Here is a 26,198-nt window from a genome sequence, read left to right as displayed (position 1 = left end):
AGGATATCGACAGTTCATTGCTCATTGGCTAAAGGGAATAAACAGAAACTGAAAACTCGTTGTTCATGTTTGTTCAATTCTTCCAGTTCTCAAGTCTGACATGCAAAAGAGGAAGACCATTTCACAGGATGTGATTCTGCCATGCAGAAGTCACAGACATACAAAGTGAAAGTGCGACCAAAGAGCAGAAACAAATTATAATTAGGTGGCTTTGTAGATATTGTTTGTTTTTTTAAAACACAATTTATGTTGGTTTGTGTCCTTTGACATACTCTTTATGTACCGGTAACTGAACATTGCCGAGTGCTGTGGTAATGAAAGTCTGTCAGAGTTCTACCCAAAAGTGTCACAACCACCTGTTAAGGAAACGCCTTAGGTCGGAAGGATTGCACAGACACGGGCCCCAGACTGCGCCTTGTCTTTTCTATGAAGAAGTGCAACAAGAAAGATGAGTGTTATGCTTCGCCTCTTCCTGTTCATGTGGGTTGTTGGTAAGTTATTTTCTTTTTGAGTTTTGGTGTATATCAGAGGCGTCCAAATGTTTTCCTTTGCGGGCAGCATGAAGAAAAGAAGCAAAAGAAGAAAGAAACCAGGAAAACATTTTTGTTTCAGATTTTTTATTCTCCATTGTGAAATTCTGTGCCTCGTTGCGCTGTTAATTTGTGTCTTTGCATCTATAGAAAAGTTTATTAGTCATGGTAGTCGCATTACCTACATCTCCCCCCACTTTATCGACAACTACACTTCTAACGCTGCCCACTCCCACTTTTTAATTTTTTTTTTAATAGCATTGCAGGCCATGTCAAATGTTATTTTTAGTACAGTATATGTCGCAGGTGGCTATAAAATGGACAATGGGCTGAAAATGGCTATAGTTTGGGCACTACTGATGTATGCACTCACTATTTCAAGGTTAGCAGTAAATGTCTATAACTTCATCAGCTGTGCAACCCATACCTTTTTTTTATATCAGTAATAGCACTAACTCAAGTTATACAGTACACTTTTGTATCTGTGCTGCTTGGAACACATGGAACCACTGTGTAGATCTCTTCATTTTAGACTAGATAAAAACATTATCAATTGATCAGAAAAAAGAGGAAAGGGAGAATAAAGTACACTCATAAGAAGTTGTCAGCGCAAGTGGTGAGTAAATGTAACACAGGAAATGTGAATGAATTCATCTCTCAACGCAGGTTTAGGATTGTCACTATTTGGTAAGAGCCTGGTAGTGAGCTCTAAATGCATCCAGAGACGGATGAATGACCTGCAAAGTGAGAGAAGGATTGAGTTCAGTGCTTGCATTGACAGGGGTCTGAAGAAAACGCGGAGAGATGGTGAATACTGCACATGTAGATCCCATAACCTTCTTCATTTGCGACCGGCCATGTATAAAACCATGCATGATGATGTCATGACTGTTCCGGCCTAATACTGTTGCAAAGTGAAAATAAATTGTTTTTTTGTCAGCATAAGCACTCTTATTTTTTCCATAATGGATTCCCACTTAGTCTGGGCCATAAACCACCAAATCAACAGGACAATTCCAGCACACTTAATGTAGCCAATGGCGTTAAGCAATGTGTAGGAATAATCAGATACCAAATTAGACAGAGATATATTGAATGTCAGATTCTTGAATGTGAAGCAGTTTGAGTAACATTGTTATGTATGAAAAAAGCCTCGACATATAAAGTTTGATTGATTGATATTCAAAAGCAGAACTTGCTCTCTTTTACTTAAAAGTACCCAGCGGCCTGATAAGCTTGACTTATTTCATCCATAGCTACATTTGAAATGGTAAATATGGTTAAGTATTGTTGTAAAACACATTCCATGTGACTTAAGGCATCCCATTCAACCTTACTTGTCCAGTTGAGTATGCATCTCAGGTGGTAATCGCTCACTGCAGCGCAGCAGACCATAGAGAGAAAGATGAAAGAGCGGGGGAGAAAGACTGACAGTGCCATGCCATGATCTTCACAGAAGCGACGGCAATGGTTGTCTCCAACTTAATAAGTGACATATAGCTACAAGCCGTATCCTTAATGTACCAAAAAATAAAAGGCTCAAGACACCCGCGAGCACCATGAGCATTCAAACAGCGACTCTGGAGCGTGCGCATGCTCATCTCTTTCTGCAGATTTTGTCCATTAAATCCATTGTCCAGTGAATCGAGGCTGCACTGCAAACGTGAAAGGCCATTATGAGACAAAACTGACGTAAAGGTTTTGAGCAAACCTAAATTCTAAACCAGGGGTGTCAAACATACGGCCCGCGGGCCGGATCCGGCCCGCAAAGGAGTTTAATCAGGCCCGCGAGATGATTATATAAAGCATGGTGTCAAACATACGGCCCGCGGGCCGGAACCGGCCCGCAAGGAGGTTCAATTAGGCCCGCAGGATAATTTAAAAGTGAAAAAAATGCATTAAAGACAGAATTAATATTTTTAATAAGGTGCAATTCATTGAGTATCCGCAAGGGGACACTGTTTTGATCAGAGAAGAAGACAACAGCAGCCTCAGTCCGTCACTGTGACAGACCCATGACAGCAGACGCTATCAATAGCACTCTCACATTTACACATTTAATAGCACTCTCCTTAGTTTGTAAGATTACATTTAGATTTTATATGCACGTGTAAATGGTTTAAAACTTCCTTTCTTTATGAATCTCGTTTAATCTTAAAGTGCATTACTATATTTTTCAATACCAATTACTTGTTAATGTTTGTACAATCAGTGGGATCATTTGCAATGCATATATGTGAATGATAAAAGTAAATTGCACATTTGTCGAAGGAAATGTAAGGTGCTTCATGAAATATTTTGTAAAAGATATGTTCATTAAATTTTAACATTTTCCTAATGTTCTTGTGCTTCTTTATACCAAAACAAAGGAAAGACATTGTTTTGGTTATTTATAGCAAAGTATGGTATCATTTTAATGGTCCGGCCCACTTGACATCTACCGAGGCCGTATGTGGCCCACCATGTGAAATGAGTTTGACACCCCTGTTCTAAACTGTCAAGTAAAATGTCCTTGCTTGTTTGATTCGTTACTGTTTTGTCCCGATTCTTAATAGAAAAGGGGAAAGTCCTTTTTTTTTTTTTACTTGCTTTCGTTTTGAAATGCAGCCCTACTAAAACATGAAGTGCAGGCTCAACACATTTAATTATATATTTAATGGGATACAAGGCGGCCGGGTGGGCCAGTGGTTAGCGCGTCAACTTCACAGTGCAGAGATCGTGGGTTCGATCCCGGCTCCGGCCTTCCTGTGTGGAGTTTGTATGTTCTCCCCGTGCCTGTGTGGGTTTTCTCCAGGTACTCCGGTTTCCTCCCACATTCCAAAAACATGCATGGCAAGCTGATTGAAGACTTTAAATTGTCCCTAGGTGTGAGTGTGAGCGCGGCTGGTTGTTCGTCTCTGTGTGCCCTGCGATTGGCTGGCAACCGGTTCTGGGTGTCCCCCGTCTACTGACCGAAGACCTTGTGAGAATAAAGTGGTTCAGAAAAGGGGGATGGTATTCAAAATACGTAAACCATAAGGCTTTTCAGTAAAGCTGTTCTTGAAATGCAGTCCCTCCCTGTTCCTCTCCTCAGAGAGCAGAGCCTTCTAGGCCCCTCCCTGCATGTGAGAGTTAAAAACAACAACAGAACAATAATTCCCTTAGAAATACATAAAAAGGAGCATGTCAAGGCCATAGACTTAAGTATGAACGGAGTAAAAATGCCTCTAACTCACTGTAGCAAGAAGTGAAGCCACTGGTGGCCATCTTTCATCGCCACTCGCTAAGCGTGCCAAAATTTAATGCATTGATTTCTCCACACAGTTTTCACATTATCTTCTGTCTCTAGGGTGAAAAATGTGTGGCATACAGTTTTACCAATAAGTCTGGGAGAAGTGCACATTTTTGTAAGAATGTGATTATAAATGTTCTCTTGTAAGATCAATCTCCCAAAGGTGAGTGCTACAGAAGTAGGATGCCCTACAAGCCTCTGGCGGGCCTTCCGGCAAGCGCCCAGTGCAGTCCACCCGAGCTGCTATGAGGCAACTTGGTTGATCCTGCCAGTAACATTTAGATTTCTGTAAACCATGCTTGTTTAAGTACCGGTACACACGTCTCCGTACGCGAAACTTGTAACCTTTTAAGCCTTTGTGTGATCGCAAGGCCTCACCATTGTAGTTCTCCCCATCCTCCGCCGCCATTGTTGTAAATAGCGCTCCTGGCACTTGATAGGGATCTGTAACATTCAAGCTGTCCAACTAGCACATGTATCTCATGATGTTTTTTTCATCACTGTGAATTCACTTTGACAGAATGTTGATTGACAAACGCTAATTTTGTCACTGCTTTTAAATCCTGAAATGCTTTGTTTTAATGTTTTATTTTTCATATTTACAATACTCAATACTAATGATCATGACTTTTTTATATTATTTTATTTTATTTTTTACAAACTGTAGCTCTCCCTGTGTCTTTGGCATTCAACATTGACACCACAAATCCCAAAGTCTACAATGGCGATCAAAAAGCTTTCTTTGGATACAAAGTGCTTCAGTATGTGTCTGGCTCCAAGAAGGGGTATGCTTGAGTTTCTTCTTCTGCTTTTAATTTCAAATATTTTTGTAGTTTTCTTGACTGACGCTTGTTATTTAAGACATCAATATTTGAAAGAGAACATTTCACCGGCATCGCACTTTAACTAATTGAGATTAACATCCATATGGGTGTTTTCTCTAATCCTCAGGATACTTGTCACTGCACCGCTTCAGAATAATGGAACTGGGGCAGTATGCAAACCAGATCACAGCCAAACTATCAAGTGCTTCAACCCACAAGGTACAGTCTGCAAAGAATATAAAGCCTTGGAGTCCCGAGCTTGCAAAAAATATAATATGAAAGTTTTAATATGCAGAAAAAAATAAATATAGACTAGTACTCAGAACACACCTATTCTGAAGCTAAAAAAAAAAAAGTCGAAAGTATCTCTGTTTTTTTTTTTTTTTATCCAATCACAATGTGGCAAGCTGCAGTTTCTGCAATCAGCAGCCTGTTCCTGGACAAAGAGCCTTTCATTGTTATCCAAATAGCAGAAATTGGGGAAACATTTTCTGACAAAAATGAACTATGTTTGTATATTTGACTTTCTAGTTCAATGATCCATTTGAGGGACAGGACTGTCCCAGTACAATTCCTCAAAATGCGGAATGGTCTCAAACACCCAAACATAAAATCAATAATGATAGTCAGATATTTATTCATCTTAAAACTAAACGCTTGGTGTTCTATTTTAAATACTGTTTCCTCCCGCATTCCAAAAAGATGCATTGCAGGTTATTGGAACACTCTAAATTGTCCCTAGATTTGAATGTGAGTGAGAATGGTTTGTTTGCGTGCCCCCTGTGAGTGGCTGGAACCCAGTTCAGGTTGTACCCAGCCTACTCCCCAAAGAAAGCTGGGACAGGTTCCAGCACACCCACGACCCTCGTGAGTATCAGTGGATTAGAAAATGGATGGATGGATGGATGGATGGATGGATGGATGGATGGATGGATGGATGGATGGATGGATGGACAGCAAAGCGCAAGAGGTGGGAGTCACCATAGTTTTTGTGTAATCTCATCTTCACACATGTGCATATGGCAGAGGTAATAATAGTACCACTGAAATGTTATTGTCACAGGACTCTCATTTGAAGACAAAGGCATAGAAGTCAAGCATCTTGGACTGTCTATAGCTGAAGACACGATACACTCCCAGTTCACTGTAAGGATACCAAAAAATATTTGACTTTTGCCATATTAATGCCATGCAATTGTCTTTTTCATTTAATGAATGAATATACTGTAAATGCTCACATTTTGTCATGCCCAAATAATATTTCTTGCTTCTTGCATCTTTCTCCTCATGTTTTATTTTTTTACTGTTCTCTTTTTTTGTTATATCTCAAAACACATGTTATTGTCTTTTTCTTTGAATAATGAAATTAATGGAATTGAATTTTGCTTCACCTAGTCAGCACACGCTTTCAGAATATCGTGTAACTCATTTCGGTCTCTGCAAATAATGAAGCTCACACACATTACTACAGGCCAGTGGTTCTTAACCTTGTTAGAGGTACCAAACCCAACCAGTTTATATGCACATTCACTGAACCTTTCATTCGTAAAAAACAAAAATATGACTTTTTACAAATTCAAAACATAAAAAACGCATTTATTAAAAATAGGAAAAAAGTACCGGTAAATAAAATTTCAAGACATAAGTATGAGGTTTTTTTTTTTCATTTTAGGATGTACTATCACGACAGTCACACGTTGACTACTGAGCGAACTAAATTTCCCACAGCAATGATTGGACAAGCAATGTACCGGTAATGTGATCATGTGCAGCCAGTGGTGGCCAAGCAGGCGTGTCATAAATAATTGACATGGTGAGTCCGGTATGTCTTAACCTCCATGGCAGAGGCTGCATCGAACCCCTGAGACCGATTCACCGAACCCCTGGGGTTCGATCGAACCCAGGTTAAGAACCACTGCTATAGGCTTCATGTTTCTTTACATGGATCACAAGTGTGTACCAAATGTTTTTTTTTTAATTGCTCTAAATATAATCTAGCCACAAAATTTGTTGAGATTATATTTATATTTTGGATCTAATCTTTCCCAGGTTTGCAGCCCCTATGTAGCTCACGAATGTTATGATAACTCCTACCTGAACAGTGTGTGCTACAAGATGACAGATGATCTACAGGAAATCACCTCTTTCAAACCGATTTTTCAAGGTAAAAGATGTTAAATGTTAAATCGCTAAATATTTCAAATAAAAGCTGAAGTCCTATTGTCCCCTCGTGTTACATCTTTGTTTCCTGCGAGCAATTAATACATTCTCCACATAGAATGCAGAAAGAAGACTGTAGATCTCGTCTTCCTCTTTGATGGGTCAAGGAGTATGGATGAAGAAGACTTTGAAAAAAATAAAGATTTCATACTGGATATCATGAACAGCCTCAAAAACACATCGATCAAGGTCAGTGGCACAACGACGGAGTTGTGATGTTTGCAGTTGAATTAATCCACGCCTGCCTGAACAGTCACTTTATAATGATGAAGGGGTTTGTCCATCCCAAGGATCCAAGGAGCTTAGTGTCTGGGGCATTATGCCCCTGTCACTGTCACTTATGGCAAAAGGGTCTTAAGTGAGGGACCAGAAAAAGCATGGCTCAAAAGACCTCCATAAACAGCAAAATGAATGGACACAATTTTCTCTCGCCCAAACATGGGTCAGTGGAGCTCCTTTGGAGGCAGGCCAGGAGCTGGGGCTTGAAGACAAGCGCCTGTAAGTAGAAGCTATAGCATCATGAGGCCCGGCTGGGCTCATCACCTGAGAAAGGGACCGTAAAATCGGGTGCAATGTGATCTGGGTCGCAGCCTTAGGCAAAAACCTTGGCAGTCGGATCCCCAGCTACAGAAACTGGCACTTGTGGATTTGGAGTGTGCTCTGTGATCTGGCAGGCAAGGAGCCCGAGCTGGTGTTTGAGCTCGAGAAGTTCTGACGAGACATAGCGAGGCTCGCCTCAACACACAGCTTGGGCTCTGGTACTAGGTCTCTTGAGAGGGGTTGGACTCTTCCAATCTGGAGTTGCCCATGGAGAAAGGCGTCAGTCAGGTTTGGGCATACTTATTGCCGCCTGGCCCGGTGCCTGTACATTGGGGTTCACCTCAGTGGACAAGAGGGTAGCCTCCCTTCGGCTTTGGATGGGTGGACAGGTCCTGATTTTTGCTTGTGCTTTTGCATCAAGCAGCAGTTCAGAGTATCCACCCTTAATGGAGTCCTTAGAAGAGGTGCTGGAGAGCGTTCCTTCTAGGACTCCATTGTTCTGCTGGGGGACTTCAACGCTCTCATGGACAATGGAAGGAGGGGGCTGTCTTTCCAAGGGCACGATTGGAAAGACAGCCCCCTCCTTGCCTTGACCAGAACCGGAATGGGGTTCTGTTATTAGACTTAGGTGCTTGCCATGGATCGTCCATAACAAACATCATGTTCAAACATAAGGGTGTCCATATGTGCACTTGGCACCAGGACACCCTCGGGAGCAGTTTGATGATCGACTTTGTGGTTGTGTCATCTAACTTGCTGCCGCAAGTCTTAGACACTTGGGTGAAGAGGGGCAGAGCCGTCAGCTGATCACCACATGGTGGTGTGTTGGCTCCAATGGTGGGGGAAGATGCCACTCTGGCCAGGCACACTAAACATGTTCTGAGGGTCTGGTGGGTCCCCTCTCAGAAGGAGTTGAAATTCCCACCTCCTGGAAGAACTTCACTCATGTCCCACGGGATGCGAGGGGCATTGAGTCCGAGTAGACCATGGTCTGCTCCTCCAGAGAAAAAAAATCCGCTTTATTCTCACAAGGGTCGTGGGGGGTGCTGGAGCCGATCCTAGCTGACTTCGGGCAGTAGGCGGGGGACACCCTGAATCGGTTGCCAGCCAAGCGCAGGGCACACAGATGAACAACCATCTGTGGTCACACTCGCACCTAGGATAATTTAGACTGGTCAACCAGCCTGCCATGCAGGTTTTTGGAATGTGGGATGAAACCGGAGTACCCAGAGAAAACCCACGCAGGCCCGGGGAGAACATGCAAACTCCACACAGGAAGGCCGGAGCCTTTCATTGAACCCACGACCTCTGCACTATGAGGTCCACGCGCTAACCACTGGACCACCGGGCCGCCCGTTTAAAGATATGATAGAATAATTACAAACGTGAGGTGTTGTACTTACTTTTGAAAGAAACGGAATAAGAATGGATCTGATCTTTCTCCCTTGAATTCCCCTCCGAGCCTGCCTTTCTCACACCCAGCCACTGGCTGTATTCAAAAAAACTGCTTTCAATAAACAATTTGATTTGCGCAGTCTTGCTATGTGGGACGAGTCACAATGCATACAATTGGTCCCTGTGTTTTAATATACAGTACTGTACTACTAGAAAAGATGCGAGATCACCCAAAATGTTTACAGGCATTCACCCCAAAAAAATCTCATCTAATTGTGGCCACATGGTTCAGTGGTAGCGCGGTCGACTTCTCCAACCCAGAGGTTGTGGGTTTGACCCCCTGACCGTGATCTTCTCAAAGTGTCCTTGAGCAAGATACTCAAGGACACAGGGTGTTCCAATGCCAGTTGCTCCTGATGCTGCGTCATCAGTTGGTGAATGGGGATTCAGTGTGAACCGCTTTGACCGCCTTGTAGGTGGAAAAGTGCTCCAAAAATGAAAGCCTATTCACCACTTACCAATAATTGCTCTGTGTCAGGAAGGCGCCTCGGCCCTCCAACTGAGGTCCTCCGCTTTAGATGCTCACAGTGCTAAGGTCTTACGAGACCATGATGGCGGTTTGAATATCAAGTTTGATTTGGAGGCGTATTTGTCCAACTTGTGCAATGTTTGAGTTGTTTGACTTTCTGTAGGTTCCACTGTATATTTAACATTTGAACGCTCATTGTATGTTTTTCAGTTTGCAGCAGTTCAGTTCGCCACATCTCATAGAACAGTCTTTGATTTTACTGACTATCAAAGTGGGCGTGCGCGCCAAAAACTGAGAGAGGAACGTCATATGGTGACCCTCACCAACACCCACCAAGCCCTCAAATTTGTATTGTAAGTGATATGAAGACAATTTTCAACCAAACTTGAGAACCATTGTTTTTCATCTTTCATCTTTTTTCATCTAATAATTATGAAATGTTTTGCGTTGAGTTTTGAAGGAAAAATGAATAGATTCTGTTTTGGGGGGAGGCTGTAACTTAACAAAACATGGAAAAAAACTGAACGGCTGTGAAATACTTTCCTCATGCACCGTATGTAGTCTAAGCGGTGAGGAAAGACTTTGTAGATGGTTTGAATTTGAGCAGATGATGCAGAGGACAAGGAGAGCTAGGAGAGGATCATTCGCTGAGGTGATCCCTGAACAGGATTAAATCAAAATGGAAAAAGAAAATAATAATAATCACATATTAATATTCATTAATTTTCAACAAGTTCACAAATAATATTCTTTCATGAATTTTGAAACTTTTTTTTTGGGCCCCAACAGGACAAACCTCTTTGAGAATCAAGATGCAGGTGCCTCATCCGATGCAATGAAAGTTCTGGTCCTGATCACAGATGGAGATCCGAGTGACACTGATGAAGATGCAAATATGATTATCAACACCTACATCGAAAAACGCATCATTCGGTTTGTCATCGGGGTGAGGAAAATTCCTTTTATTATTGAAAACATTTACTCCTCGACTGAACAACCTCATCCCAAATTTGAACTAAAATTGGAATTTGGAAGGTGAATTGAGTTAAATTATATACAGAAATCAGTTCTAATCTCTTTGTTGTGGTTTCAGGTGAAAATTGAGAACTTAAATGAATTAAAGATGATTGCTTCAGACCCAAAAGACAAATATGCCTTTAAAATTGAGAATTACCAGGGGCTCACAGGATTACTGGAAAACTTTCAAAAACACATCTTTAACATAGAAGGAGACACCAAAGTGGCTCGGGCACAAGACATGACCAATGAAATGTCTCAGAGAGGATTCAGTGCTGCATTCTACAAGGTAAACAACATCTGTTCGCCCAAATGTTTTTGAATGGTAATATGTGTTCTATGTGCACAAACTAGTCTAAACATGGTATTCCGATTAATATTGCATTTGTGACATATGAATTAAGCATCTCTGGGACCGCTATTTTGACTTGATACTTTATTCATGATGCTCGTGACGGAAAATAATATCAGTGTGCATCAGGGCTCCGCTTGCGAATGTCAGCATGACCAAACTCAGAAAACAGGTGAGGGTGACGCTCCTGACCTGGGCCCTTTGGCACTGTGATGTTATTTTAAGTCGACAGCATGTGGCTGTAAGTAACATTTGAGGCCCTATTTTCGTTCCGGGCGCACGACTAGAGCAAAGCGCAGTCTACCCGTGTGCGTGGGTGGAGATTCTTTTCTTTTGGTGTTTTGCTAGGTTTTGCGTGGGTAAATATTTTGTGCCTTTCTGAGTCATTGTGGGATGGAACATGATGTTTTCCCAGCGAATCCTCGCAGCATCTCTCATTTACATTAAAATCAGGGCGGTCGAAGCGCAAATAAGTATGCCGTGCTTGAACATTGCAGAAACTGAAATTGTACTCGCCGGAGTTCGTGTGTGACGGCAATATCTTTACTTTCAGGATAATGTATTTGGCTGTGAGTGTAAAACGTGGGAAATTGGAAACTTCTTTGCACCTCCCGATCGTGCGTCCTTCGATTAAATACACCGAAATCACCACCTGTGCCGCAAAATAGACCATCTTTCGACACCAAATTGCGAAAGTGGGGCGTAGCGTGTCTACCAAATTCACAAACTGAACTAGACCATTGTCCCGGCACGAAAATAACGATGCACCCATTTTTACGTCAGGCGCAGACTATTTTCTGTCACCAAATTATCAGGTGTGTCAGGGGTGAGGCTGCTTAGTGCGGCAGCATGAGCAGACAAACGCAACACGGCCCCAAGCACGCTCGACTAGATTCAACATGCGACGGAAATGACGTCAACACCCGTTTTTAACGCCAAGCGCACTGGCGCCACTCCACCAAAATAAGGCCCATCATGTCATTTTTGTTGTCCCGCGAGAGATTTTTGGGGGTTGCCATTCAAGCATGACCTGCTCCAAAGTGAAATATAATGCTTTGATTCCCATTCACAGGACATTTTGATTCTGGGTTCAGTGGGCTCAAACAGCTGGCGTGGTGCTCTGTATGAGCGTCAAGATCAAACTGAGACACAGATTGAAGATTCACAAATGCAGATGGACTCTTACATGGGTATCATTTCTTTTTTTTAATCCTTTATTAGTATTCAAATAAGACACATCAGCGGCCACGTGTGCTTCGAAACCTCCTGACATCCTTTTGTAGTGGGACCTTCATAATCACAATCCAATTCAACACGCCTCAACCACTGTTGTTCTTTTCACCCCCCACCAACACAATATAAAACATAATGCTCCTGGCGCATGTGGTTACGACGGCTATATCACAGTCAAGAAGTTCTGGATTTGAATCTGCTCCGGTCTTTCTCCATGCATCTAAGTGAGAACAACCATCCAGGGTGTACCTTGCCCAGCTCTTCCATGACCTTGAACAGGATAATTAGAAGAAAATGAATCAATACTGTAATTTCTATTTCTAGGGTCACACTATATACAATAAAACATTTGTTAAGTGTTTGAATACGCGGTACATGTTAAAATTCTTAACTGTCATATAAGTGTACAATAAATCAAACAGAACAGCAATAAAATTCACCACACATTGATGACCTGTGCCATATACAGTATATTGCAAGCATTGCAGTCAGAAGCCGGAAGCTTGCCTTTCTTTTTCAACGTTTGCATTTGTCATAACTTGAGACGACATAAGTGTATGAATAAATAAATTAATAGCTGTACAGTAAAGTAAAAAAAAAAACCAAAAAAAAAACATTCTGAACTTCACATTAACTTGAGGATGTGTAAAGTAGCAGATCCAGTGGCGGGCCGTGCATTTCAACCTTAGGCCTTCAGTGACGTCACATACATTAACACAATATAGGCTCGTCAAGCAGCACTTAATTTCAGGAGCATTTAAAACCATCAAGTATGCATTCACAATTAAGAGCAGGAAACTAAATTTACAGATATTGTCAAAAATAAAAAGATGATTGAAAAATACGAAATAAAATGCCACCCAAATTACGCTGTGTGATCTTAAACAAGTCTGTCCAATAAATTGCGCAATGTCGCAGTTTCATATAAGACACCAACCAAACAATAATAAAACAAACTACCGGTATTCTTTGAAAATAAAGTTAACAGATCATTTGCATTTTGAGAATAGGCTATACAACAGCAAATAACTGAAAATGTTGAGCAGCTGAGATTGAACGAACTTTCGTGCACGAAGGTGACTACAATGCGCCATTATAAATTCTAGGTGAGCAGATTTATTTGATACATTTTTGTATCTTTGTCATTTTATTTCGCCACGGGTACCGTTCATAATTGCTCGGCTGTAAATGACGGACAAACCATTTTCCTTGCTGGGACAGGCTAGCGAGCGCAGGAGTTGGGCGACCTCTTCGCAAAATATCCAGCTTTTCGTGGAAGGCCCGTCTTGAAAATGGAGTGGAAAGTAGTTCTGCAACCAGATCAACGTCTTCTCCTTCGGCCATTATGGGTTAAAATGCAGTGATAGCTCTAGCAGGTGCTAATCCAATCACCGAACGCGCACGTCCAGTCTCAGCGTAAGGCCTTCCAGCTGGCCCTGGTACGCAGACTCGTGATCTGATTGGCTATTGCAACCTGACTGTGCCCATTCACTTACAGCGCGCAGGGGCCTGCTCTGTTTAATCTGAAGGCCCCGAGCAAGTTTAATTTATCTGGCAACACAAGCTAGCTGAAATATGATTGGTTAAAAACTCTACTATAATAAATATGGCGTAAAGAATACAGAGAATAATTTTGTTTACATATTTATGACAATAAAATAACAAATTAAATTTATGTTTTGGTGATTAAATTTACTTTTCTGAGTATGTTTAGGCCAGCAGAGAAGCCCTTGCTGGCCCTGACGGTTCGCAACTGAGCAGATCCAGTGGCAAACACACACCAGGAGATGCATATTTTACCAGAGCAACCTTTGCAATGCGTATTCCAATTTTTTTTTTTTTTATTAATGCTGTGAACTAATCGTCACATTAGGAGGAGAAAGACATATATGCCGTTTTTCTGGGTTGTTAGGTTTCAGTTCAATGTCAGTTTCTTTTCCTCTTTCCAATAACTAGTACCCTTCTGTTTCACATCACCAAATATTTTCACAAGTCCTCTAAGGTTTGTCAACATAATGCACAGTTTTGGGGGAATTTTTTTCTCCATCATTTTTTTCTTGAATTTTCGCATTTCACTTTGACGGTTTCGTTGTATACTCTCAATACTGCGTTGAAACAAGTCTACATAAAACTATAATAAATAGATGCTTGGGGGGGCATTGAAATTTATCAATCACATAACTGGCAACAGTTTGGTGCATGTGGTTAGCATCATGCTTGAAGTATGAACGTTTGAGTCATAGATTTGAATCTCAACTTGGACCATACAAAATTAGCATGTATTTTATACCACATATTTTTTGAAGTTGTCGCCATGTGTCGGCCATGTGATTGACTGGTAATGAATTCATGGTGTATCTCGCCTCTGACCCTAATATTCGATCCGATTTCTCTGTGACCCTGAACAAGATAAGCAGATTTAAAAAGTAGAACTACTTCAGTGAATAAGAATTTAGCTGTAAACCAAATCAACATACATATTTATTGCATTCAAAGCTTTAGACGCCATTCCAGTGACGTATAACCTCTAAAGTGCATTTTCTTGCAGGATATTCGGTTTCTGTGGGACAGGTGAACGGGGTTCCTCTATATTTCACTGGTGCACCAAGATTTGAGCATGTAGGACAAATTGTAGTCTTCACTCACACCGGGAACAACTGGAATGTCGCCCAAAGAATAAATGGGGAGCAGGTCGGTAAAGTTCATACAATGTATTGTACTAAGTCATGTATTATGCATAAAATCCCTACTGACATTTTTTGAAATACACATAAGTTGCCGTTAACATCTTGGGCCCAGCCCAATTCTAACACAAAGCACAGCCTAATTGTCCGCATGGGTGGAGTTTTCTTTCTTTTGATATTTTGCTAGACTTTGCACAGTTAGAATTGAGCGCAACAGGGTGTTTGCGCCTTTGTACACCATTGTGGGATATAAGTCATCTGTTCAAGTCCAATCCTAGAAAGCATTCCTCTTTAAAAAAAAAAAAAACATGCCATTTCAGGTGCAGTGTACCCTAGTACGCTATGCTTTACATTGTCGAAACAGAAATAGACTCACTGGGGTCCATTTATGTCATTGGCAGGTAAACTGCAAGCTCTCCCCTTGCGGATGATGTAGCTGTCGGTGCATTAAAATACCCGCAGCGTTTTATTATGTATAAAGAAAAGTAACAGTATGAACAATCGAAATTAAATGTTTGTTCCTCACAATCCTCAGATTGGTTCCTATTTTGGGGCAGACCTTTGTACCTTAGACGTGGACTCCGATGGTAACAGTGACTTTCTCTTGGTGGGAGCACCCCTGTTTTACCACGCTCAGGAAAAATCTGAGGGACAGATCTACATCTACAGGCTGACTGATGAGGTGGGCCGGAATGAGAACTGAATGGGATACTAGGAAATAATGAATGAATGAATGAAAATGCTTAAGCGGTTGTTTTCTGCAGATGCTGCTGAAAAGTGAAATAAATGTTAGCCAACTGTCCATGGGGAGATTTGGCACTAGCATAGCCAGCCTTGCAGACCTGAATGGAGACGGGCTGCGAGATGTTGCAGTTGGGGCCCCTCTTGAGGATGCTAATGCAGGGGCAGTGTACATCTACTTCGGTGACAGACACCAAGGGATGCGCAGTGTTTATAGTCAGGTGAGACATCTGGTATTACAACGTAACTTGAATGGACTTGGTGACTGGTTATTCCAAGTCAAAGAACTTGGGGTGCAATAATACACAAAATTTGCGGTTCACTTTCATGTCACGGTTCGATACTTGATACAAATTTTTTTTTTAATTAAAATTAATTTTTTTTTAAATAAATTTTAAAACAATTTATTTTAATTGTAAAATTTTCATGCTTTTACGAATTGAGTTTTATACTTAGCAAAGAGTTTGTCTGAAATTCCAAATTTTTAAACATTTTGTCAAGAACATTAGTGCGGGACAGTTGCAGTATATTATATGATAGGAGAATTATAATTCTGCATACCATTCAATTGCACACAACCATTTTAAATAAACATATGTCTTATTTATGTATTTATATACCTATTATCTGCTTAGATTTGTTATTAGATTCCATGACATTATAGCGTATAGTGCTTGTATTTATTATTTTAGTCAAATGATGTCATGTATATATTAAAAAGTAGAGATTAACACAAGGGAAGCTTATGTGGGCCGTGACTGTCCGTAGTGGGTTGAGAGGCCTTCATGAATAGCGATGGCCCTGGGCTGAGCCAGCGATGATGTCACCAGCAGTCTGGCGGGCAGCCAAAGTTTGATTTTTGCTTTTATAAAAAAGGCAGCTCATAGCTGTGAGGACTGACATGTGGTGCTGAGAGAGGCTTCCTGGCAGCCACAGCACCAGGATTTTTTCCTTACGTGGTGCTAAGAGAGGGCTTGATCGATATGTGAAGGAGCTAAGAAAAAAAAACAAACAACAAAAAACGATTTTCATGACTTCACTTGAGAGGTTCTCTCCATTTTTTTCAATAAAAGTATTATACACACCACAAGGGAAGCGTGGAATTCCCAATGTGGAGTAAACATTTTTCGCTGAAAAACTTGTTCCAATGTATGTACGTTAGAACATGTTGCTAAAATGCTAGGTTAAATGCTAAAAACAGCCTTTATTCCCCATAATGCCACGGAGGATTGACTTGCGCATGCGCAAGTAAAAGAAAATGCTATGTTTTTAGCATTTGGCCAACATTACCACGATGTTGAAAATCGAAGTCAACATTTTTTAATTACTATTTTTTATTTTATTTATTTCTTATTTTTTAAAATTATGTCTGAAGCTATGTTTTCTGTTCGGCATTTTTTTCCCATAATGCCACGGAACTTGCGCATATCATTGGCTATTGAATACCCCCTCCCCCGGCATTATTGGATAAAATACTATGTCTACAGCATTCAGCCTAATTTTTGTCAATACGTTCAAACGTGTACTGTAACTGAACACGCACGTAACTGAAAGACTCCCCCTGCCCCTCCCTGCCCTCACAAACACACACGGGGTCAAGCTGCAGCATAAACACGGAAACAGGAAATGTATTGGGACACAATGGCTACTTACTTGGGGAATTTCAATTGTTGATGTATTTATGTATTTATTCATTTATTTAAACTTCAATAGATAAATCATTTGTGGGGGTGGGGCTGAGGCAATAGCACCCCCAGCCCCATTGTAGCACCATGCATGCTCCCTGGGTCTTTCTTGATCGATTATGTGAGACCAAGGCCGGTTTTGGCATTTCCGCTCCGCATTCCCCTCCCTCTCCCACACAGTGGCGGTTCTGGATCAATTTCACTGAGGGGGCCGGGCTGGGGCAAGGGGTTTTGATGGAGGGGCACATTCAACCCAGGGCTAAAAAGACAGATTCGAAATCCTATTTGACTTTTTATTTCATCAAACTTTGAAATCGTTGTTGTCATAACATTACAGTGATGAGAAAAAAAAACAGTATTAGGAGGGCTAAAATGTCTGCAAGCGTAACAATACGCCGAGTCCATCTGTTGAGAATATTGAAGCCAGGGGTGGATATGGTACCAGCCTGCCTTGAAGCTCCTTCTCCTGTCCCCCATCAAGGTACTGGGAAACTGTTTTAGGTCTGGTTGCATTGGCGGGTCCTCTTTACATCTACTGATGTCTGTGGACAAAGAAACCAAATAAATGTAAACACAAGTGCTGCATGGACACAGCATATACACTAACCCGCTACACTTACAATGCTGAGGCACTCAGACATACACAAGTGTCTAAAATGTATTGATTGATGCTATTTATTAATTATATTAATTATTTTTTTATTGTATTCAATAAATATAAATTAATACATTTTCAAGCCTGACCAGGGACTAAAATTGCAAATACACCGAAGCTTGTTGTTTTACATGCATATAATTATCCACATTTTAAAAGGCAATGTCTTATATATTGTTCCTGTTAAATAAAAATTAAAATAAAAAGGGATACTAAAAAAAGTTACACACACACACACACACACGCACACACACACACACACACACACACGCACGCACGCACGCGCGCATACACGCACGCACCCACACACACACACACACACACACACACACACACACAGAACAGGATAGTGTTCTTTTCAGCATCACATACCTGATGGTCCAGTGCTTGTGGAAGCACAAATATCCTCTTGTCTGTGTCTCACACTCCACTTCTATTGCAGTCTCATCTTCCTCATTCTCAGGATCTTCATTTGTATCCTATTCCTGCTCTGTGTCCTCGCACTGAAAATGAATCCCGTGTCCTCTGACTCTCCTCTTCAGATCTCTCACCACCATCATCATCTGACTCTCTCTCTGTGTCTGGATCAATGTGTTTCTTTTTCATATAGAAATATGATGTAATGTCAGTTTTTCTTTTCATTTTTAACGTTAAATGTTTAAGTGAAGAGGAATTAGACTTAAAAATGCTACTGTTGGGGGCTTGTTTCGTTTTGTGATTTTAAAAGAATAATAGCGGGTGAGCAGCGGCAGGCAGACGCATGATGTAATGTCCGCTTTTCTTTTCATTTTTAACGTTAAATGTTTAAGTGAAGAGGAATTAGAAGTAATAATGCTACTGTTGGGGGCTTGTTTCGTTTTGTGATTTTACATCAAAAATATCAATTGTGTCGTGTCGAAAATAGCACTCGTGTCGTGGTAATCTGCTTCTCTGCGGACTGCTTCTCATTTTCCCGCTCATTTTTAAGTGGTGCAGCGCACTAAAGGGTCCGACTAGAATGTTAAGCCACGCACTTTGGTTCTACCTTTCGCGTTGGCGACTCGGCACTCCTGCGTAATTTACGTTCGGAGGGGGGGCAGAATCAGTGCTACAGGGGCACTGGCCCCCGTTGCCCCCCCCCCAGAACCGCCACTGCTCCCACACCTGTTTGCAACTCATGATTCCGCACTCAAAGACGAGCACAGTTCAGCATTTTACATTTTGAAACAGCAGTGTAGCATGGACACTATGAATGTAAGTTAATTGTCAAAGAACGCTGCGTGCATAACATCCCCGTGTCTGCAATTGGCATGATGTCAAACATAGAAACTAGTTTTACTCCTTTTGAACCTATTGCAGCAATTTGATGTATGACCTTTCTTTTTTCAGTTTCAATTAGTGGGCGTAACAATTAGGTCTGTTGATAATGAACCACAATGCGGCTCTCAAAGTGGAACTGATCAAAGAAAAAAAAAGTGTTTTCATACACTGCACATCAAACCCGAACCACTGTATCGAGCGAGTCAATACGATACAATATATACAATACACGATATAATGTTGATTTAAGCCTACTGTAGTATTAAATGGTTCGAGATACATGTATTGTTGCACCCCCCTCTGCAACTTCCTGACATGTTTCTTGTACAGTGTCACTCCACCATCTCTTAATTATGAAGGTTTGATACACCACCCTTGAAATACAATGACTGGTCACACCATTCGGTACACTTGCCCAATCCAACAGTGAAATTCAGAGCAGGCGCAATATGATGAGTAATGTGTTATTTCTATTGTTCTTGCCACTGTAGTTTGCAGTAGTATAGAAACACACTGCATCATACATAAGTAACCACATGTATGATGCAAGCATACATGAGTACAATCATCATTCAATGATTTTGAGCTCAAGCCACAAACATAGTTTTCTTTTAAGCTTTAATTAATGCTGCTCTGACAGTGTCGCTCCAATTTTGCGTTATGATTGTAAAGGTAGAATCAGCTGTTGTATTGGATCTCTATGTTGCTAATGCTGTGGCCAATGAGTGTACAGGCCATAGACATACCAGAGATTTATCTGCCAATCCAGAGAATCACGGGACGAGAAGTAAAACATGGCATCAGATTCTTTGGACAGGACATAAATGGAAACATAGACCTGGAAGATGACGCACTACCAGACATAGTAGTTGGATCCTATGGCGCAGCTATTGTCTTAAGGTATGATGAATATTCTGTACTGTATGTACTATGATAACCCGTATAACTATACCAACAACATGTCTTATTTTTCAAATGCATAATTATTCTGTCAATCATCAGCCAAAGTGGTCATTAATATCCGGTATACTCCCTCAATATACAGTACTGTACAGTATATACTGTACATATCGCTGGTGTTGGGCCGAATCCTGACTTGTTCCTCCAAAATCATTTTTTCAGGAGAACTCAAAAACAGCATGTATGCTCATCCAATAACATTGCATCGTCCAAGAGAGTGAGCCTTTCGCAACACTTTAGTTTGGTGAATACATTCTAACGTGGATTGACCAGAAATGTCTATAGACTTGTGAAAACAAAATGAAATTTACCAAATTGTGACATTGGAGGCCCAATGCCAGCGATGTACTATATATATTCAAACAGCAGAAAAATAAATAAAGATCACTTCCCATTAGGAATGTACAGTATGTGAAGTTCTTACTTAAGTGCCTGGAAACAAAATTATTTTATGAGAGGATGACGCAACATCTCAATGACAGAAGTTCAAAAGTTAACTCAGTGAAGCGGAAAACCACATCCTGTCGGGTATCAACAGAAAGCTCGGGATTCTCTGCCGCCTCAAATTTAATTTAAAGCTACGCCATTACACGTAGGCCGCTATACAATCTATTGCAAAACAACCTTGTTTTATCACATGTACTGGACATGCTGACGTTCCACAGTCTGTCTAATATATTTAACGAAATATTTACCGGTAGTCTTTTTGCCTGGTCAGAAGAATGACTCGGCACGGCAGAGTCAAGAAAGTACATTATTGTACTGCCACTGCCAGCATGTGGAGACACATGGAAGAAGCGCAGCGGTCTTCCCATGAACATACTGTACATTGCCACAAAAGCACGAATCAGCTGATTGAGAACTCGCAGACCTCTTAAGCCATCTTTAACCTGGAGTCCTGTGCGATCATTCCCTTTCGCTTTTATTGAAGCAACTGCCTCCAATAATTTCATCATAAATGGTCAAATCATTTCCCAATTTCAACATGAATTGGTTTGTTAGAAACATCAGACGGTTATGAGGCCAGACATGTTTGGTAATTGTATCGTCAGGGCTTTCATAAAATAAAGTATGAAACACCAAATGTAAGACCAAATGTGTAAGAGTAATTGTATATAATTTATCGCCCAATGCTTTTCGATGTATAATCAACTTACTAGTGTGACACTGCAACGACTTAATTTACGTACATAGCGTGCAATCAAAGTAGTTTATCATGCTGAAGAGACCAGCTTGTTCCTGTTCACAGCCTTGAAGTGAAGATACCAGCCTCAGGACGCGCGCCAGTTATGCAGCCAACTGCTTGACTCCTCGTCTCTCTTGAGTTTTCAAATTTGCCTCAAGGGTTTGATTGCCTGATAGACCTGACAAAATGCTTTTTTTTTAATTTAAAAGAGAGGTCAGTGACCCAACAACAATGATTTTGATCTTATATTAAATATTCTTTTGTTTTTCTTGCGATCACTATTTTTGAACAGTGTGGAATTAATTGAAGCATAATTAGAAGCTTTGAAAACAAATATTGGTCTTCAAAAATTGTATTGGAATTGAATGAGAAAATGAATGAAACAAATTGAAAGAAAGTACTGTATGCTCATCTTCAAATTTGGGTTCATATTTTTATATCCGATTGCAGAGGAGTAGTGACTCACCAGTCCATGAACCTCACCGCATATTACTGTTCCTGAATGTGAACATTGTTTGTGTCCTTAATACTTTGAAAAGTATCACACTCTAAAATCTCTTTTTTCAATGTTCTCCAGGTCCAAGCCCATTGTTAATGCTTTAGCTCGCCTGTCTTTTCAACCAAAGGAGATAACTCTTGACCAGATTGACTGCTCGGCCAACACAGACACCATCTTACCCATGGTTAACTTAACAGCCTGCTTTGAAATAGTAGAAACAACGAAAAGTAAAGCAGGTAAGAATGATGACCTCAAAAAAGGCAAAACTCCAGCACTAGCTTTGGTGTTGAAATTACTGTACCTATTTTCACAGCAGTCATATTGACATTGTAAACAGCAAATAGAAGGGCAGATAATATGATCAGTCATACAATAAAAATACATGTACATCCAGAAACTACTTTTCACTTAACATTTTAAAGGCGTGGGACATTGGTCAGGGAAGAATCTTTTTCAGGATAAAGGTACAGCTATATTAGTTTATTATTCACATTACCGCAGCATCAACAGAACCGTTTTCCCGACAATGAGGACACCATCTGTTTGCTATCTATCATCATCCATGAATCAAGGCGTAGCTTGCTAACTAACCAACAGCTGGATAAGCATCCCCATTTTTTATTGATGTATTTATTTATTTGCTTGCTTTTGTGGACGTATGCATATCGACTGAGCAACCACAACATTATGATTGATTAGCACAATTTAATCGCTTTGCATCAAATATTCGTCCTTAACAAGCATAACTGTTCAATTTGATTTACACTGTCAGACTAATTCAGGGGTGTCAAACACATTGGGCCACATTCGAGTTACGTCTTCCCTTGGAGGGCCAGCTTGTTCCTGTTCACAGCCTTGAAGTGAAGATACCAGCCTCAGGACGCGCGCCAGTTATGCAGCCAACTGCTTGACTCCTCGTCTCTCTTGAGTTTTCAAATTTGCCTCAAGGGTTTGATTGCCTGATAGACCTGACAAAATGCTTTTTTTTTAATTTAAAAGAGAGGTCAGTGACCCAACAACAATGATTTTGATCTTATATTAAATATTCTTTTGTTTTTCTTGCGATCACTATTTTTGAACAGTGTGGAATTAATTGAAGCATAATTAGAAGCTTTGAAAACAAATATTGGTCTTCAAAAATTGTATTGGAATTGAATGAGAAAATGAATGAAACAAATTGAAAGAAAGTACTGTATGCTCATCTTCAAATTTGGGTTCATATTTTTATATCCGATTGCAGAGGAGTAGTGACTCACCAGTCCATGAACCTCACCGCATATTACTGTTCCTGAATGTGAACATTGTTTGTGTCCTTAATACTTTGAAAAGTATCACACTCTAAAATCTCTTTTTTCAATGTTCTCCAGGTCCAAGCCCATTGTTAATGCTTTAGCTCGCCTGTCTTTTCAACCAAAGGAGATAACTCTTGACCAGATTGACTGCTCGGCCAACACAGACACCATCTTACCCATGGTTAACTTAACAGCCTGCTTTGAAATAGTAGAAACAACGAAAAGTAAAGCAGGTAAGAATGATGACCTCAAAAAAGGCAAAACTCCAGCACTAGCTTTGGTGTTGAAATTACTGTACCTATTTTCACAGCAGTCATATTGACATTGTAAACAGCAAATAGAAGGGCAGATAATATGATCAGTCATACAATAAAAATACATGTACATCCAGAAACTACTTTTCACTTAACATTTTAAAGGCGTGGGACATTGGTCAGGGAAGAATCTTTTTCAGGATAAAGGTACAGCTATATTAGTTTATTATTCACATTACCGCAGCATCAACAGAACCGTTTTCCCGACAATGAGGACACCATCTGTTTGCTATCTATCATCATCCATGAATCAAGGCGTAGCTTGCTAACTAACCAACAGCTGGATAAGCATCCCCATTTTTTATTGATGTATTTATTTATTTGCTTGCTTTTGTGGACGTATGCATATCGACTGAGCAACCACAACATTATGATTGATTAGCACAATTTAATCGCTTTGCATCAAATATTCGTCCTTAACAAGCATAACTGTTCAATTTGATTTACACTGTCAGACTAATTCAGGGGTGTCAAACACATTGGGCCACATTCGAGTTACGTCTTCCCTTGGAGGGCCGTTATGACAGTGAAACCAAATTAATCGTCTCATTGTATTATCACTTGTACACAAATTGATGGATCAGTCAACTAAAGTAAATGTAAACAAGGTGACAAAATTATTGTACAATCTCAATGTTATTTATGAGACATGACATTTTGATATTTCGGTACAGGTTTTAGCAAGGATCATGGAAGTTGACACACATGATTTGCTTTCGCGGGCCACAAGAAATGACGTGCCGGGCCAAATTTGGCTCCCGGGCCTGGAGTTTAACACTTGTGGTCTAAATCATTATTATTGTTGTAGTAGGCAGTGGTGTCGAATGGTACTTCATCATAATGACAATTGTTCCGAATATGTTTTACTATCTGTAGAAAAATAAAAAAAAGAAAAAAATTTAAAAAATCACATAAAGTTAAATATTTTTATCCAAATGTTGGGTCAAATTAACTTCAATTTTGGGCTTCAACGACGAAAACATATGGGTTTTTTTTCAGTCATCTATCCAAATCCTCATTAACCAATATGTTAATTTGAATACAAAATTGTTAAACTGCAAACCGATACCAAAATTTACTATGCTAAATTTGGTCTCTCAAAATATATACCCTATCACAACTTTTCATTAGAATTGATTGTATTTTAATGAATATTTATGCACTCACCTGAAATCAAGAACAAGAAATCCAAATCAATGTAAGATTAGGGTGCGTTCGGAAATTCACTCCAACACCACTAACAACACTCTTTACAATGGTGAGTCCAGAGAGGCAAGAGCGCGCTCCCCTTCCATCAACATCCGAAAGCAGGCTATGTTCCCATCCAATCCATCAATCAATGTGTGACGATAGTTGCTGAGTCTGTGCTTCATTTTGAGGGAAATAAACAATTTATTCAATTTTGGAATAAGTTTCCACCATAAAGTGTGGATAAAGTAAAGTGCTATGAATACTTTGCGGATGCACTGTAATCCTAAAGCATGTCTTCGCAGGAACGATGAAATTAGGACTAAACATTTCGTACATGCTTGATGTGGATCCCATGAGACAATCGCACCGAGGTTTCTTCGCTCAAAGTGACAAGAAATCAAGGAATCTTACACTCACCTATCAACTGCTGGATAAAGACACATGCTTCCTGTACCCCATCCACATGCCAGTATGAACGTATTCATGCAGACACACACACGCATGTTTTGAAAATACTACAAGAAATGAGCATTTGTGGTCTACGATGTTTCAGTTGTTCTTTTTCCCCTGACAGAAATGTGTGAAAGACACCCTGTCACCTATCAGCATCAAATTAAACTTCTCCCAGGTGAACAGTCACCGTGCAGATGCTGTCCTGAATGCAGATGCCAAAACACAAGCTGTTGTTGAGGTGCTAGCTGTGACATCAATGATAAATTGAATGTTTCGGTTTTAGGAGACGCTAATAATATTCCCGAATAATTTTCCGACTATATTTGTAGGTTCCTTTTGAAAGAAAGTGTAAAAAGAATGACACCTGTATTGCTGAAATTGAAGTAAACTTCAAATTCTTGTAAGTACTCTGTATCTTTTGCAAGCACAGCGCAGCAATTTCATGAACATAAAATATACACTGTATCCTTTAGGACTCCGACGTTACTGGTGGCTGAAGAAAATTACTTTAATATCTCCATTACAATAACCAATCATGGTGATGACTCGTACAACACCAGCCTAACGATGCACTACCCGCCAGGACTCTCCTACTCCAGGATGTTTCAGGTTATTACACAGGTAATTCTAAGAAATGAATACACCAATTTCATGATGTTTACCAAGCAACAAAAATAAATAAATAAATAAAAAATAGTGGGTAAAAACGTCCCAAATAAATATGCGGAAGAAATGTGTTACTACTTTTGGCTCACTATTTTTAACTGACAACTTATGCAAGATCACAAAATGTTGTTTTGTTCAATTAACCCTTTCATGCACCCTGTCGCCTGATAACATGATAAACTGTCCACTGTATTAACTGCTGTCCCTGAAAGGGTGAAAGTTAGATATGCACTGATAGCGGCAAAATGAGGACAAACTGACTCTTGTCCCTGTATTTCAAAATACACACTGCACTGCTTGATTTCGAGAAAGTAAAGAATGTTCCTATTTTGTGTTATGACACAGGCCACAAGACGAACGCTCCACAAGTGCGATGATCTGGATGGAGTGACTGACAAAACAATATGTGGCATCAGCCTTCCTGTGTATCGCAGCAAATCAATCGTGAGTTCTGCTGGAAGCCTCATTACATGATTGACCCACATGTCCAACATAATGTCGGTGGGCTCACTTAAACAAGTACCCCGGTGAAACTTTGATTAATGCCTCCTAAAAAGAGAGAGGAGGCTTTCAAGAAAAAAAAGGAGCGGTCTCTTTCATCCTTAATCGTCTAATCATTAACAAGTCTGCTGCACGCCGCGGGATCGATGGCTTGTGTGTGT

At 40.4% G+C, this 26,198-nt stretch overlaps 1 protein-coding gene across 2 annotated transcripts in view; it reads left to right on the top strand.

Moving 5' to 3' along the window:
- Positions 1-383: 383 nt before the first annotated feature.
- Positions 384-26,198, top strand: part of zmp:0000001082 (integrin alpha-L) — a 30,715-nt gene continuing 4,900 nt past the window's right edge. For both annotated transcript variants that reach the window (XM_019879924.1, XM_019879925.1), the window contains exons 1-20: positions 384-491; positions 4,469-4,586; positions 4,753-4,844; positions 5,689-5,771; positions 6,675-6,789; positions 6,904-7,034; positions 9,520-9,662; positions 10,099-10,255; positions 10,403-10,615; positions 11,751-11,868; positions 14,460-14,602; positions 15,131-15,277; positions 15,360-15,557; positions 19,745-19,875; positions 21,699-21,856; positions 24,720-24,886; positions 24,992-25,108; positions 25,200-25,270; positions 25,344-25,491; positions 25,882-25,980. In XM_019879924.1, coding sequence (XP_019735483.1) covers positions 449-491; positions 4,469-4,586; positions 4,753-4,844; positions 5,689-5,771; positions 6,675-6,789; positions 6,904-7,034; positions 9,520-9,662; positions 10,099-10,255; positions 10,403-10,615; positions 11,751-11,868; positions 14,460-14,602; positions 15,131-15,277; positions 15,360-15,557; positions 19,745-19,875; positions 21,699-21,856; positions 24,720-24,886; positions 24,992-25,108; positions 25,200-25,270; positions 25,344-25,491; positions 25,882-25,980 — 2,592 coding nt within the window. In that variant the 5' untranslated portion in view covers positions 384-448. The remainder of the gene's footprint in view (positions 492-4,468; positions 4,587-4,752; positions 4,845-5,688; positions 5,772-6,674; positions 6,790-6,903; positions 7,035-9,519; positions 9,663-10,098; positions 10,256-10,402; positions 10,616-11,750; positions 11,869-14,459; positions 14,603-15,130; positions 15,278-15,359; positions 15,558-19,744; positions 19,876-21,698; positions 21,857-24,719; positions 24,887-24,991; positions 25,109-25,199; positions 25,271-25,343; positions 25,492-25,881; positions 25,981-26,198) is intronic.

Source organism: Hippocampus comes, unplaced genomic scaffold, assembly GCF_001891065.2.
Source record: "Hippocampus comes isolate QL1 unplaced genomic scaffold, H_comes_QL1_v1.1 scaffold280, whole genome shotgun sequence".
In the NCBI taxonomy this organism is placed as follows: domain Eukaryota; kingdom Metazoa; phylum Chordata; class Actinopteri; order Syngnathiformes; family Syngnathidae; genus Hippocampus; species Hippocampus comes.
This window is presented reverse-complemented; position numbering and strand designations above follow the sequence as displayed.